Source organism: Numenius arquata, chromosome 5 (genome assembly GCF_964106895.1).
Source record: "Numenius arquata chromosome 5, bNumArq3.hap1.1, whole genome shotgun sequence".
Classification (NCBI taxonomy): Eukaryota; Metazoa; Chordata; class Aves; order Charadriiformes; family Scolopacidae; genus Numenius; species Numenius arquata.
Window position 1 is genome coordinate 5,030,047 of NC_133580.1, and position 16,298 is coordinate 5,046,344.

The following is a 16,298-nucleotide window of genomic DNA, read 5'->3' on the forward strand; positions in this document are numbered from 1 at the left end:
CGTGTTTAATATAGAAGCCGCTTGGTATTTTTATAACCCGGGGCTCAAGATGAGAATCATTCAGGGCTGGCCTTCCCCTCCCACCCCCCTGAAAAAAAACCCTCAAGACAAAATAGGGGTTTTAGTATTCCTGAAAAGTAGGGGAAAGTGATGACAATGTTGTAAAGCAGCTCAAACAGTTGACAAGTAGCTCGTTTTCCGCTTTTGCCCTCTCTGAGCAGCAGCAGTGGGAGAAAAAGTCACTGGCAGATGATAAAAAAAATAAGTATTTAGGCTTCCGTTGTGCCTATTAAAGCCTCATCTCCGTGCCCGTTTCTACTTGAGTGGAGCAAACTTGCTCAGCAGGGAGGGTCTGAACCCTCCTGCCCCAGAAACATCCCACCTTTTAGGAACACGGGTGATTGGCGCCAGGATCATGGAGGAGATGGATTTACCTGCAGAGAAGAGGGAAGGCTGCTGGCCTCGGGCTACCGGGCTGGCTGTAACTGCTCCCCCCCCCGCCCCCCCGAGTCACCCGCAACAACAGCCGGTGAAACGAAACCGCCACGCTGGTTCCCGAGAAGTCAGACCTCACACGTAGAAACTATTAGAGCAAAACCGTTTAATAAAATATCACTTCAACAAGCATTTACATACAATATATAAAAACACTTTAAAAGCCTAATGTGGTGTTGTTTTTTTTTTTTTTTTTAAAAACCTTCTCGTACTGGAACAGACACCAGAAGTTGTTGAAACAAGACCAAAAAAGAGCAGGGGCGGGTGGGGGCGTGGGGAAACACCTCATCTTGGCACCTGCAACCTTGAAAATGCCTCCCCACAGAGGTCGATTCAGCATCAAAGCTTCCAGTGGGAGCCCACAGCATCACACGGTGCCAGCCGCGAGCCCGACGCCGGCACAGCGGAAAGATTGGCCAGATCCTGATGTCCTCCTCCATTCCCTGCCTGCACTCACACCCAACTCAATGCGAATTTGTCACTTGTTTCCCCTTTCCAGCAGCAAATGAGGCGTTTGAGCTCCCTCTCTGGGCCACTTCTCCCCATAGCAGCGAGTCGGGACCCCGTAAAGCAGAACCCAGCGCACCCTTCCCCGGGGCTGGGCAGAAACCGTGACTGATTTAAGCCTGAAATACATCCCTACCATCTGTTAATGATTTACTTTGAGCTTCGTCGCTGGAGAAAGCTTTGTGGAGATTAGTGCACCTCAGAAGAAGTTGTGTCATACAGCACAGCAGGCAGAGGGGCAGCAACGCTGTTTTCCTACAGGAAGAAGAGAGACCCTGCGATACAAACGTATCCATTCGTGCACCTTCAGCCCTGCAGGGTTCCTACACACAAAAAAACATATAGATCAAAAAACCCCAAAACCATCACCATCATCTGTCATTCCATTCCCGAACACCAATTTACTGAAGGTCTATTTGCTGCATCACATCACTCCTTCCTGGATGGCTTTTAGGAAGACCATCATTACATGGAAGTGAGCCCAGCTGCTCCTCATTCTCCTTGGTGGCCACCTATGGCAGGAGAGCAGCAAAGAGACCAACTTCCGTTTCTTGATTACCCGCAGCTTCTTTTCAGATCCTGAAGGTGAGAAAACCTCAGCTAATTGCGTTGCTACACTGACAATCAACAGAGCTGAAACACAGTTAACAACTGCAAGCGCTCATTCCAAAACCTCTGGTGGAAGAACCCACCCTTCCACCTCTTCCAGCAGCTCTTGGCAGGGGGAAATCCCCGTTTCTAGCTCTGCTGGGAGCAGCAGGGATAATCAAAAAGGCATTACATGGCACTGGAGATGGGGTGCAGCCGCAGAGCCAGGTGCTGCGTCCCGATCCCCACGTGCATCATCATTCCCTTGCATGTTTCCCACTGAAGGATGGGAACACAAAAAAAAACACGTTCTTGGAAAGAACTCCTACATGTACCTGCAGGAGGACATCACCCAACCATCATGCAAGTCCCCACGCTCTGGAAAGCGGCAATGCCAGCCCGGCACAGCCAGTGCAGAACACCTCTAAGGGATTTTGGGGGGTTTTTTTAGTCATTTTCTCTCGTAGGTTAGAGTTCTGCTCTGCACACAGCTGCACGGGGACAGACTGGCCAAAAAGAGCTGAGCTCTGCATCTGGGCTGCCTCGTCACCTGCAGGAGAAGGGCTGCAGCAGAGGGAATTAAGCCAGCAGCTTTTTTTTTTGTGTGGAAATGGTAAAAACAAAGAAGGAAAGAAAATAGCCTAGACAGTATGGAAACGAGCCACTCCCACAAGAGCACAACCTGGTTTTCCCAACAGTTCTGTCACTTCGGTTGCTTGCAGAGACCGGGGAGATGGAGTTTGTGCTCTGCAGAGGCAGGTAAAGGACCGCACTCCAGATTTCACATCCTCCCTTGCCACCGCTCCAGCAGAGCTGGCAACAGGGACCCTGGACCAGTACAATGTGCCCTAAACAAGGATGCACTTCCTGTCCCACATGGCTACGGCTCTAAGAGCATCACCACTGCCAAAGTGGCCAGAGAAAGTCATGGCAGACACCAGTCTGAAGCCCAAGGTGATTTACAGTAAGCGGCACAGCTGAAACGCACGTGGCCTACGCCAGCTCTCGCCTGACACAGACATGTCAAGCATGCTGGAAGCCTGCCCACCACCAGAGAGCACCTCAGCACGTTTCAAAGGCTGAGCAATCGGCTAGCAAGTGAGAAAGACGCTCTACAGCGCAGGAAGCTTGGTGACTTTTAGAACACATGATGAGGAAAGGGCCCGGAGAGTCACCCGCGGTGCTCAGTTTCCATCAGCGGTGCCAGTGCTGCGGTTCCAGTAAGGGGTATAAATAACAGCAGGGGAGAAGCCAAACGGCCATCTACGTGCAGTGCAACGGCCAGGGGGGGGCAGGAGAACCCCCAGCACCACATACAGAGTGAACTTGCTCCTTATCCACCTGCCCTGGACACAGCCCAGGCTGTCCCCTGACATTTCTGCATCCCCCCCTCCCGGACAGCCAAGCATATTTTGGACTGCACACACCATCTCTGCACAGAAGGAAGCACAGGCTTTCCAGGTACCGGGGCGGAAAAAGTGCAAGCTAAACAGCAGTGAAGAGCTGACGGCTGTTGTATACATACACCGGCAGATAAACGTACATGTAACAGCCTGAGCACCTGGGAAGAAGCGTATTTTAGAGATTTCTCTGCCGCTACATGTTTATGAGGCCGCAACTCATCAGAAAATTTGAGACTGGGCGTATTTGGTGGGGAAAGGAATCACAATGATACACCGGGAGTCATAAGCTTTCAGATCGATCCCAGCACCCTAACAGCCCAGACAGGGAAAAAAGTTGGAAATCAGAAGCAGCATTGTAAGAAATAAGGGCTGGAACCTGTGAGCAGAAGGGATTGTGCCTGTCGGCAATATCCTTTGACTTCTAAGTGAGAGAGAACAGCAGTAGAGGAGGGCAGGGGAGACTAGGCATGAAGGGACTGTCGAGTGCAGTTTCTAGGATGCCATTCCGAGCAGGAATCCTCCAGCAAACCCTCCAGTCAGGATAACATTCTTCTTCAGAAAGATGATCACCTGAGCAGGGGAGAGAAGAGCCAACAGTGTTCAACAACAGCAGGCCACCCACGCACCCTCCCCATCAGAAGACATCCCTCAAGCTGTTCTCCAACGTGAGCGATGCTCAGAGAGAGGCCACTGCTCAGGTCTGGGAAAAGTGTTCTACCTAATAATATCCCCTCCCCGATCTCCCTGCTGCACGTAAAGCTCCTGAACTGGTCTGGTCCCAGTGCAGCCCAGATGCTCCAAGAGCTGCAGTCCAAGCCTACGTGCTCCAGGGCTCTCTCACAACCAGCACAGTCACTCTGACAGAAGGGGCCGCTGACTGCATCTGCCAGACCAGGGCACAGCAGAGTCCAGGGTAACGAGGCCACTCTGCTGCCAGATCTGCTCAGCTTTTCCTGTCAGACTGAAGAGACACTTCTCCGCACAACCCCAGCACGCTTTCTCCCAACCCCAAGGAATTTGCAGCAACACATGGCGAGCCGGTGTCATGTCCAGGAGCCACCCTGGTTGTCTCAAATACACATAGATAGCTTTGATGTCTCTCCAGTTTTGCTCTCATGCAATCATCCCCTCCTTGTATTTGCACAACCCAAGATCCTTAAGAGCCCAAGAGTCAATCCCACTTTCTCCTGTCCCTCCAGCTAAGCACCCACACACGCCCTGGGAGAGTTGTCTCACCTCATCCACTTTGCTTTTCACTTCTGGAGACATTTTGTTACCGCTGCTGTGAAATTTCAGCTGCTGCTTGGCTTTGTTCACGTCCCGTTCTACTAGCTTCCAGTCCACTTTGATGTATCCCGTGTGGTTTGCAATCTACAGTAGTGAGGGGTAGCAAGAAAGTTGCTGGAGTAAAGTCCCATGTGACCATGGCTAAACAGACCCCCTTGCCCACCCACCTTCCCTGACCACAGCCACCTCCCACACGCTGGTCCAGCTGGCTGAGAGGATGAGCACACTCGCTTAAAAATTGGCCAAAGGACCACCCCTGTAGCTGTATTAATTGTCCTGCAACATCTGTCCTCCGCAGTAATCCCCCAACAGCAGGGCACGCATTGCAGCTTAGCCTGTTTCAGCCTCTATTCTCTAACGTGAAGCTGGCATCACCTCCCCCTCGCAACTGCCACGTATGTTGTTGGGACTCTCTGCAGCTCTCCTGCTGCTGTGGGTGGACACAGCTATTAATAGCCTGTTCCTCTCTAAATATTTTATCTGGTCAGGATGATTCACCAGTGAAACTCTCCCTGCTCAGAGAACACTTTTGGGCTTTCGGCAGAACAAGCAGAGCCAGAAGAGCGGGGAGAACGAGTCACACACAGACAGCGCCTTGAGAAGCAAACAAGTAAGACTGCTGCCTCCTGCAGGATGCACAAGCTGAATGTTCACATCCGAGCAGCTCCCCTCAGTGCCAAGGTTCTTGGAAACCAGGAAAAATGGTTGAGGACAGAGGTGTATCTCTGTTTCTCTCCTCTTCCCCAATACTTTACAGAGAGCCCCATCTGTGCCGGCCTGACTCCTCAGGTAGCCGGGTTGACAGGAAGCTTATCACAGACAGGGACAAATCATCCTTGGGCTGTTCCAGGACACATCCAGGGCTGTTCCTCCAGGAACACCATCTCCATAGGCACAGGACTAAGTACAGTAGCCTGTTCTGACCAGGCAGTCCTGCAGCAGCAGCGTGGTTTGCCACAGCCAAAGGCTGCCTCCTGCTTCACTCAGGTGCCCCTGCAGTAATAGCCCCCACGTGCCTTTGTGAGCAGACCCTCAGCTGCAGAGGGTCAGAGCAGACCAAAAAGGATTGCCAACCTTTTGGCAATCAAGTTTACACCCACAGACCCTGCTTTGCTGCCACATCTGTGTGCCCCGGGGAACACACACCCTTGGCATCCACAGCCACGCAGAGCTCCTGGCAGAGTGTGGAATTGGCTCCACCCGTCTCAACAGGTAACAATCACTCGACAGCCCTTCGTCGCCACCAGCACAGTTCTTGGAAAGCCTGACCCACTGTTCATACACACCTGAAGTAGGAAAAAGCCACCTCCCACTGCTGTCGCTGCCAGCTTCCCAACTTTCTGGAAGATGAATCCAGTACACCTACAAATCAACCAGGATCCAGTCAGGAGAATGAGACACCAAACACATACTCCTCAACATGCTTCCCACAGCCAAGGCTGCCTTTGGCAGTAATTACCCAAGACTCGCAGACAGCCCGACAAATGGCAGAAGAAACCCACATGCAACCAGAGAGAAAGAGAAAGGATCTGCACCCAGCCAGAAGGGATGCTTTATAGCTTTTTACTTCTCCCTATCGCATTTCAGCCTTTTGCAGTTTTGATTCTTATCTCTTCAACATCAACCTCCCAAAAGAGTAATCGGAAGCATGTGATTTCATCAAAATCAACAAGTGATTTTTTTTTATTTTTTTTTTTTTAAACTGGTACCATCTCTGAAGGGAAATAGGGAAATTTAGGCAGCACATCTGCTGCGGCTCCATGGTAGAGCACGGGGAGCAGGTCACAAGGCAGGATTCTTTGTTGCCCAAACAACTTCTTAATTTTCATTTCTCAGAAGAGAAAATTTCTGAACCAGGCAGGCAGCAGTGGTTTAAAGAAATACAAGTCTCCAAACTGGGTTACACCCTCTCAACATGAAAGACATCACTGCAGCCACCAGAACTCAAGAAAGCACCATCCCGTTGCTCAGTCATGCAGCAAAGGGCTAGTGTGTTGTCCCACCCAAACCAGACTTTCATGTCTTCACTTTGGGGTCAGACTTTACTTTGACCCCAGTTTCCTTGTCAACATTGCAAAACAACACAGCAACCTCCTCTTAACCCATTTCTGAATACATACACTTCATGAAGATACAAGAGAGAGGTGGCCAGCTCATATTTTTATCAGAAAATGAAGATCTTTCAGATGGTTACCCCTATACCAGATGAAGGAGACAGGCAGAGCAAGAAGCAAAGCAGTGGGATTACACCAAGTTTTCCACTCAAGCCATGCTGCCGTGGGAATGAAGCTGCAAAAAGAGCCACAAGCCACCAGCCCCAGCACTTGCTACAAGCGACACGAAACCCCAGGAACCATGCCCACAGGTGCCATAAGCCACCTCCGCAGGAGGGTTTTGTGCAGATGCCCGAAGCACATCCGCCTCCTAGGAAGGAGATATCCTTGTTTTCCAAGAGGCTCATATTTGCCTGTCTTAAATTCAACACCACCACTTTACATCAGAAGTTAAAAGAGAATTCTCTCACCTCAAAAATTAAAGCCTGATGCCATTATCTTCACTAGGAGATAGCGTCAGTTCTCCGGCTCCCCTTTAGAGACAGCTTTTAAGACCTCCCACCACTGAGAAGAGTGTGCCAGGGCACAGTGGACTGAGCACACTGGACACTTGCCCTCTCTGTGAGACTGCCAGATGACCACCCTGCACCTGTCAGCGTGTTCCCGAAAGCCTGGCTAGTCCCCACAGGCATCCTGCCTGCCACCAGCAGCAGCGGTAACCCAGCACAGCTTACCATCCTGTGACCCCTCCGATCAGCAGCTGCGTGGCCACGTTGTATTTCTCAGCGCTCGACCCCGAGCTGGGGGCGAAGACCTTGCGCCACCAGGGTCGGTTCTTGGTGTACTCCGCCAAGTCCAGCACGTTGAACGAGTCCTCCTTCATACCTGCAGGCACCTGGAGAGGCTCAGTACCGGGACTGATGTCCCACAGCCCCCTGCCCAAGGCCTCTCCAGGGACATGGGACACCCACCTAGTCACACAGCCCACGGGGCCTGGCACTTCCCCACGGGCCTTTGGGAACCCCCAGGCCCCACATCATTTTCCCCGAGGGCCTCCCCAGAACCCCTCAGACCCCGTCCTCGGGCCTCCCCGGGATCCCTCAGACCCCATCCTCGGGTCTCCCCAGGGCCTCTCAGACCCCATCCTCGGGTCTCCCTGGGACCTCTCAGACCCCATCCTCGGGTCTCCCTGGGACCTCTCAGACCCCGTCCTTGGGTCTCCCCGGGACACCTCAGACCCTGTTCTCGGGTCTCCCCACAGCCTCTCAGACCCCCTCCTCAGGTCTCCCCCGGACCCCTCAGACCCTTCCTCAGGTCTCCCCAGGGCCTCTCAGACCCCGTCCCCGGGACCCCTCACCCCCTCCGTGCTCTCGCAGGTCATGTCCCTGAGGAAAAGGCGCGGTCTGAGGAGCCGTGTCCCGGGAGCCGCCCCCAGAGCGTCCTGCGACCCTTCGGGCCCTCAGGCGGTGGCTAGGCCCCGCTACCGGCCGCCGCGCGTTGCCAATGGAAACGGCGCCGCGCAGGCCACGAGCCCCGCTCTCCGGCGGGGCGGGGCGGGGGCGAGCTGGGGGAGCCGGGGACCCGCCGGCAGCGGGGAGAGGAGTAGGGGGGGACCTGTCGCCGCCGCCATCCCGCCCGGCCCTGCCCACCTCCGCTCGGCACCGCCATCGCGCCGCTGGGCTCCGCTCGCCGCCGCTACCGGGCCGCCGCGAGCACGTGACCAGGCGGCGCAGGCGCGCGGGAGCAGGAAGGGGCGGGCGGCAGCGCGCGCGGGGTGTCATGGCGGCAGCGCGCGCGGGGTGTCATGGCGGCTGCGGGCACGCGTGGGGCCGGGGAGGGAGGGCGGGCGAGGGGGTCGAGCGGCGGCGTTGGGCCTTTGGGGGTTCATTAAAACAAACAGCGCCTGCCCGGGCGGCTCAGTCGCTCGGTGACATCCCCTCGGTGGGTGGGGTGGGGTGGGGGGAAATGGGGAAGGTAAAAGGGAGAAAACTCGTGGGTTGAGGTAAAAACAGTTTAATAGGTACATAAAAGCCGCGCACGCAAAGAGAAATAAGGAATTAATTCACTGCTCCCGTCCTCAGGCCTCCCCAGGGCCTCTCAGACCCTGTCCTCAGGTGATCGGCCATCTCCGGGAGAGCAGGGTGCCATCACGCCTAGCGGTGACTTTGGGAAGACAAACGCCATCGTTCTGAGTGTGTCCCCCCCCTTTCCTCCTTCTTCCCCAGTTCTGTGTCCTGAACGTGACATCATACGGTCGGGAATATCCCTTTGGTCCCGGCTGTGTCCCCTCCCAGCTTCCTGAGCACCCCCAGCCCCGGCTGGCGGGGTGATGTGAGGAGCAGGAGAGGCCTTGGCTGCGTGAGCGCTGCTCAGCGAGAGCTGAAACGCCCCTGAATTATCAATGCTTGTTTTCAGCACAAATCCACAGAAAACGAACTCTCTCCCAGCCAGGACCAGCGCCGCAGCTCAGCGCCACGCCACCTGAGCCAGGACTCCTTCTCCCGACTTGGGTGACACGGAGGAGCCGGGTGGGCGGGTGGTGGGGCTGGGGGTCTCGGGCACGTTGGAAGCGGCGTGGAGGGTCTGCTGCTCTGCGTCCCTCACACGCGCCCCTGGCTCTGCCCTGATGTGCCCCCGAGCCCCCTTTGGGGCAGCCATTATTGTCTGCCCCGAAACAGCCATCCCTTTGATTTCCGAGCCGTTACTCACTTGAACTCCTGCAGGACAAACCCACTCCCCACCTGGGCACGCCAGAAAACCTGAGACACAACAGGCAAAATAAGAGAGATTCTTCTGGAGAGGCTGTAAAGCCAGGGAGGAGCCGGGTTTGATGCTCTCGTGGGTTTAATGGAAACCAGGGTGTGAGTGGGAGCAGGAACGCCAGCGGCATGGACCGGGTGGGGGAACAGACAACGTTCTGGGAACCAACAGCAGCACTCGGCCGCAGTGGCCATGATGTCCCACTCACAAATGGCCCGGCGCCTCCTTCCCCTCCCTCGGGCAGTTGGGGACGTGTCGGGAGCTGCAGCAGCACCGCACGTGTTTCCTGCGCTGCCCCGGTTAGGGGGGAACCGGCTGGCGCGGTGTGTGCACACCCAAACCACAGTGGGGGGACACCGCTTCCCATGGGACCGAGGCATGACATCTTACACTCTGTCGTGCCGTGGGGGCCGGGGGCTGCTGCCCACAGCTGGTTTGGGACTTGAGACCCGGCTGGCTGCGGTGCCCAGGGCTGGGCAAGGCACAGCTGGAGGGACACATGTGGAGATGTGCAGGAGGAGAGAATCTGGGTGTCCAGCCCAGTGCCCAGCCCTTGAGCTCCAGGGACCCTGTAGACAGGATGCTCCAAAGGACTTTTGCTCTCATAACCACCTGGAGAAGGAGACTGCACTCAACAAGGGTTTATTTACTCTCTGGCAACTGGAAAGCTCCTGCATTTGCTCTCCTGGGCAGCCAAAGCCCCAGGGCGTTGCTCAGGATCAGGGTTCTGTCCCCACCATGCTCCCAGAGAGTCCCAGTCGTCCCGTCCCCAGCAGATCAGAGGGCAGTTCCTGCGGGTGCAGCGTGGTCACCCTTTGGTGACCCAGTAATCAGATGTAGCTGTTAGCGAGACTGTCGGACAGATCCTACACCGACTACTGAGCAGCCAAGAGCACCATGTCTCTGCTGGGTCTCCCTCTGCCTCCTCCCTGGGCAGGGCTGGCAGTGAGCAGAGCAGCTTTCCCTGGGAAAAGAAGATCCGGTGGCCGAGGAGGGGATGGCCAATGGGAGGGATGGCTGGGGGAAAGTGGGAGCCTGGCGGCAGTGTTTCATCTCAAAAGTCCCATCCGAACACCACTGTCAGGTGGCACTGGGGTCTCCTGCGTGTTGGGTGGGTGGTGGGCTTCCATCGCCACACGTGTCTGGTTTTGTCTCCCTGCCCTGGGCAAAGGGCTGCCAGGCAGGGTTCCTCTTGTGCCACCTCCCCAGTGCCAGCTGTGGGGTCCCCCCTACACGTGGTCCCAGGGGCACCCTCTGGCCTGAGCATCTGCCCCATGGCCCCATCCTTCCTGGCGCACGTGCAGCATCGCCCGGGACAGGCACTCGGCTTCCTCCCACAGCGGGGAAGGAACTGGGCTGACAGGGGGGCTAGAAGGGCTGCAGGGGGCTCCTGTGCAGCAGGGTCAGGCCCAGCATGGAACAGAGGGTGGCACAGGGGCCAGCACCAGTACCTCAGCACCCTGCAGCCACTGACATTTCCAGCAGGATGCCTTCCTGGCCAGCAGCCCTGTTCAGGTCAGGAGACAAGAGGCACGAAAAGCCATTCCCCATCTCAAAGGCTTCCCCTCCCTCCTGGCAGGACCACCTCCTCCCATCCTGCGTGGCTGGGCTGAGCTGCAGCTCACCAGCCCATACGGGCTTCCAGTGCACGGTCAGGGTGAGCAGTACCGGGCAAGAACACCGTCAACAAAACCACGTCCCCCCAGCGAGTCCACACTTGCAGAGCCCCCCAAAAATGCCTTGTAAATGGACCCATGATGCCCCTCCGGGCGCCTTAGCAAGGCACCATACCTGGCCACCTCCGCCAGATTCCAGGGTCCCTCGTTGGTAGGAAACGTGTCCCCACTGCAGTGTCCTGGGGCTCCCAAGCTGCTACTCCCGGTGGCCCAGTGTGATGTGGCCCCGATGCTGCCAGCCTCGTGGCCCTGGCCGTCCGGTGCTCTGCCGCGTCCACCACCGAGTCGCTGCTTTTAGTACGGCGAGAAGCAAGCTCTGAATTCCCCTTCCCCTGGGCTGGGACATCCGCGCTGGTGTCACGCAGCCGCGCAGGGACAGCCCCGGCTCGGGGGCTGGCCGGGGGCACGCTGCAGCTTGCAGAAAGGAAATTTGCAGCTCAGCCCCGTCAAAGCAAGAGCCCGGGGATTTTCAGCGGGGTTTCTCTCTCCGCCGCTGTCTCTCTCTCTCTTTTCTCATTTTCTGGAAATGAAACAAACGTGGGTTCCAGCCCTTCATGCCACTCTGGGTGGGGGTGACAGCCCTTCTCCTTCACTCCCCCCCGGCTGTCATGGGGGCTTTTCAGCACAGGCTGGCTCTCCCCCAGCCTCCCCCACCTACACCCCGCAAAGGAAGGGGCTTTCTGCTCCCTCCTGCCAGCAGCTGGGATTTATGCCAGCCAGGTTTAGGGATCAAGAAGGCAGGCTGGCACAGGGGACAGTGCCCCTTCCCCACAGCCCCAAGCACAGTGTCTGCGGAGGAGACCCACTTCTTGGGGGGTGCAGGGCAAGTCTTGCTGAGTATGAGCAGCCCTGGGGTCTTGGGGCTTATTCCAGGAGTTTTTCCAGCAGCCAGGCTGTCTCAGGAAATGAACTAGCACAGTACACATTAGACACCCAAAACCAGACACCCCTTGGGAAAAAAAGACCCCATCTCCAGGCTGACCCAGCAGCAGCGACCCTCAAAGCAAGCCCAGGGGAGAGAAATTGCTCTGAGCCTCGTTGGATCAACCAGGTTAATTAGCTGACTTATGAAGGACGTGTGAGCCTGGAGGTTGCTCTTGTTTTCCCTGGGCTGCTCTGACACTTGAGGAGCAAAGATCCTTTAGTAATAGCCGAGTGAAGCCAGCAGCCGTGGGGAGCATCCTCTGGCCGGTGAGACCTCCCCGAATGCTTGTCCTGCCCGGCTCCTGCAGGCAGAACCCCCCGGGGAGCCCTGTGTCAGGAGCACGGCCGTTGTGCTGCCGCTGCCTGAATCATTCAGAGATGCCTCTGACGTGAGAAATGAGAGAGAAAGCAGAAATGCTCCGCTGACCCACTTCTTGCAGGGAAAGCCAGGGGAGGAGAGGAGGCTTATTTTTGGGACCTCCTCCACGTCGGTGTTTCTGCTCTGGGGTTAGGGTACCTCAGGGCTGGATTTGCCGGGTACTCAGGGGTGTTGGTGCCATCGGCTCCGCTGTGCTGCTGCTCCCTCGGGGTCCTGCTCTCTCCAGGTCGGCTGGTCTGTGAGCTGGTGAGGCCGCAGCCCCGCTTTGCTCCGTCATTGCTGGGGCGCAGCAGCCGAGCAAGGTCCACCAGGCATTTCTCCTCCAGCCCCAGAACTTTGATTCCAAAGGAGGGAGGTTTTTTCCCCCAAGGACAGGTGTGGGCTTTGCTCCTGCTGTGATTTATCTGCACTAGGGCCAGGGTTTGTCTCTCCCTCTGGGCTGGTTTAGCAGTAGCCTGGGTGGAGACAAAAGCAGCAGGAGAGAAGCCTTTTTTTTTTGGGCTGGTGGGTTGGTGGTTTGTTTTAGTTGTTTTTTCTTCCTAACTGAGACACTGGGTTCTGAAAAAAGTGGCTCCCCTAAAGCACCTCTGCCCTTGCAGTGCACGGTGAGGCTGGTTACGTGGGATAAACACATTGTGACTGAACTCCAGCGCTGGCTCTGGAGGGGAGGCTGGAAACCCCCGCAGCATCCTTCACTCCCGCTGTGCAGGGAGGTGCTGGAAAGGTGACAGGGATTTCCTACGGCATTTGGTTAAATGAGTCAGCGTGGCACGCATCCAGGTGGGCATGGCCAGCAGGCTGGGCAGGAGCCATCCAGCAGCGTGCGCCCGGCGGCACGGGGAAGAAGCGTGGCAAGCCCACATGGCGGGGACTTGCCCAGGGCACATCTGTGGAAGAGCAGGGATGTGTCCTGCCAACCCTTGGGATGCCATTCCTCCTTCTGGAGCAGCCACACTCTAAAACCAAGCCCTCTCTAAGGGCAGGCAGGGTCCAGATAGGATGCAGGCAGCAGTGGGAGATGCTCCAGATCGGAAGTGCTGGTACAAGGGGCCATGCCTGGTCCTTCTGCCGGATTGCCGGTGCCATGCGGCACAGCTGGTGTCCCGGTGTCCTCTGCCCATGTGAGTGCTGGGAAGGATGAGTGCCCCGTGGGTGGCTGCTGCTTCTGAGATGCTCTACATTCCCAAGAAGCTGCCATGAGTCACTCGCTCGCACTCTCACATACATACACACAAAAAAGTCCCAGGAGAGATCAGACATGGCTCACTTTGTTCTGAGTCATTTTTATCTGCCCCAGCCCTGTATTGAGCTGAAGACTGCACAATTCAGGGAAACAGCCAACACTTTCTGGGTGCACGTGGGTCATTGGCTCTGGCCAAGCAGGTTTCTCCAGGACTCTCGGCGGCAGGAGTCTGTCCTGGCTTCCCCATCACATATCCAGGCTGTGCTGGGGGGGGAGCCAGGCTGTCCTTGGCACGCTTTGCTCTGCGCTGGCTCTCTCCTGCCTGCACAAAGCTACCCACTGCGTGCAGTGAGCGCCAGGATCTGGGCCCCTTTCCCAACTTACTTCCAAGCGTCCTCCAGTTTCACACCTGGATTCCCTTTCCCACAGCCTTGAGTATTTGGATAATATCATTTTCTTTCTGCTCCCTTGGGTTAGAACCCATCTCTCCAGTTTACTCATGTCTCTGGGTCAGGAACCTGGACCTGCCTTCCTGTAGAAGGTTAAACCCAGAAATTCGGCACCTGCCAGTGTCACAACCATTCATTTCTGACTGTGTCCAGACTCCTGCCATTGCAGCCCCCAAGGGAAGCTTTGCCTGACTCCCCTCCGTGATCCCTGGATGTTTTCATCCTGCAGTGCCTGGAGCATCTCTGCCAGGGTTAGAGGCAAGAAGCCCCCATGCCACCTCCTGCAGATTTCCAGCAGCCAGAGCTGCAGCACCCCTCCTGACAGCCAACCCCAACCCTACTGTGTGCCCATCCTGTGCTGCCACCCCCCGACTGCCCACTTCACAGTCATGTTGTCCGCTTGGCGACGTTTTCGTCATCTGCTTGTTTCTGAAAGAAACACCTTTTCCAGACTTTCCGGGTGAGCACAATCTCACAGCACTGGGAGATTCCCAGACAGGATGACTGGAGTAAAGTCACGTCCAATACTGCAGGGGACACCGCTGCCAGAAGCACAACCCGGATCTCCCGTGTCTCTCCCGGACCTCCAGACAACACTTTCCCCTCCAGCACTGAACAATATCCTTCTACTTCACCGCGCCAGGGCAGGTGGTGCAAAGCACCCGGGGGCATCCCCGAATGTGTCACACCGCTTGTTTTGCCCCAAAATACTTGCTGGAAAACATGGGGCGGGCTGTTGCTCATCTTCCTCGCAAAGAAAAGGAGCCCCAGGCTGGGCACGGGGCCAGCCGCCAGTGCATGAGCTGGAGGAAATGTGTTTCCCACTGGATTTTTGCCTCTCCAGGAGCAGGGTTGTGTGTGTGTGGGGAGCACTTTTTACCCCGGCTCCTGCTGCATCAGCCGGCCCCTGGGCGAGCGCAGGAAGGAGTGGGCAGCCCCTCGACGTGTTGGGGTTTTACATGGACCGAGGGGGAGTCCCCCCGGGGGCTCCTTTCTGCTGCTGTGGGAGCCCCAGCCAGACACAGCTGTCTGGGATGGTTTTCCCCCTCGGGTCCGGGGCTGCCGTAAGGAGAGGGGTGGGCAGAGAGAGGGTGTACCCAGTGAAGTGACAAGAACTGGCCCCTCTCTGAGGGAGGGGGACAGAGAGCCATCACTGACCCCAGGGACATGGGGTGCTCCTGCACAGTGAGCCCGTGGGGCTGGGGTGCTCATTCCCAGGGTACACTGGGCTACATGGGGCAGTGGGACACCAGGGAATGTGTTCCTGCATCCGCTGGGATTGCCCTTACCCAAGGGGGCTCAGGTCCTATCTCCCGTCCCATATCCTACCAGTCCCATCCACACTGAGGATTCACATCTGGGACCCCAAATCACCCATCCCTCCACCATCCCCACCGCCTCCCTCTGTTGCCCAGGCACCAAGACCTGTCACATGGATGCTTCTGCACACATTGAGGCTGTCACCAAAGGGGTCACCACCCCCGTTGCACTCCTGCTGCCCTACAGTGTGATTTATGGGATGTTTCCTCACCTCGCTCGCCCAGCAGACGCCGGGACCACGCAGGGCGTTTCTCCTCATCTTCCTGCCTTCGTGAGCTGAGGGAGAACCACGTGCTGGTGTGTGTGTGCGTGAGCACATATGTGTGCATTTTGGGGGCGTGTGCGGGATTTCCTGGGCTTTTAAAAAGATAAATAGAAAATTTGTGAGTTTAAAACGGAAGAAATTCGCAAAAACATTTCAGTGCGTCTTCTCTGAGCTGTTCTGCAGGACTCTGGGAGAAGAGGAGAAGGGTGAGGAAGGGCTGGCGGGAGGGGGACTCCCAGAGATCACCCCAACCCTCTCCCTCCCGTGTGGCTCGAAGCGAGGTTGTGTGGCTAAATTGTCACTCCTTGAGGTGCGGCCACCCGGGGGACAGCAATGCACCCCACATACGTACACGCATATTACATCCCTGGCTATTTCCTCACCCCCAGCCCTGCCCCTGCAGATGCAAAGTGCCCTGCAAGCTCCCAGCACCGGGTGCGGGGGGGCGACAGGGCAGCCTCTCCTGCTTCGTATCAATAAGCCATCTGCATCCTGAAGGCAAATTTTCCCCTAAATCACCATTTCCTCAAGCTATTTGGGTTAGCAGGTACAGAAGGCAGCTGCCAGCTCCCTGGGGAGCTCCAGCCCCAGGTACAAGCCCAGGCTGCCCTGCGTGGGAAATAAAGGGTCCTGTAGGCTGGATGGCAGCGGGGCACTAGCCTGCAACCCGCTCTCCTCCTTCTCCTCTGCCGTGAGAGGGAAGGTGGGACCAGGCAGAGACCGCACCTAAATTCCCCTTCCTCTGCAACCCTCCCTTTCCCCACCTCGCTCCCGGACACCCGCCAGGACACTGAGCCAGCTGGGTCCTGCAGCGGAGCTTACTGCTGCGCTCGCCCTCCCTTTCCTTTTGTTTTTTCCTCTCCTCCTGTCACTGGCACTCCAGAGGAAGAGAGGGAGAGTTCATCACTCACACATTCCTCTTTGTACTAACCTGCTCGGGCAATTCCTCTCCTGATGTCTTTGAGAAACTCTCCAGCGCTCTGACTGAGCCTGTGGGTGCTGGCTTTA

At 56.7% G+C, this 16,298-nt stretch overlaps 1 protein-coding gene across 2 annotated transcripts; it reads right to left on the reverse strand.

Annotated features, from left to right (window-relative positions):
- Positions 1 to 581: 581 nt before the first annotated feature.
- Positions 582 to 8,039, reverse strand: FUNDC2 (FUN14 domain containing 2). Of its 2 annotated transcripts, XR_012463255.1 has the most exons (6): positions 7,984 to 8,028; positions 7,069 to 7,219; positions 5,567 to 5,642; positions 4,230 to 4,364; positions 3,370 to 3,563; positions 584 to 1,257 (listed from the first exon to the last, which is right to left on the reverse strand). XR_012463255.1 is itself a non-coding variant. In XM_074147032.1 (5 exons), exons 1-5 carry the CDS (start codon positions 8,000 to 8,002, stop codon positions 3,486 to 3,488), a joined length of 459 nt encoding a protein of 152 aa, XP_074003133.1. In that variant the 5' UTR covers positions 8,003 to 8,039; the 3' UTR covers positions 582 to 3,485. The 2 variants fall into 2 exon arrangements, 1 of the variants encoding a protein (XP_074003133.1); XM_074147032.1 differs by having other exon boundaries at positions 582 to 3,563; positions 7,984 to 8,039.
- Between the last annotated feature and the right edge of the window lie 8,259 nt (positions 8,040 to 16,298).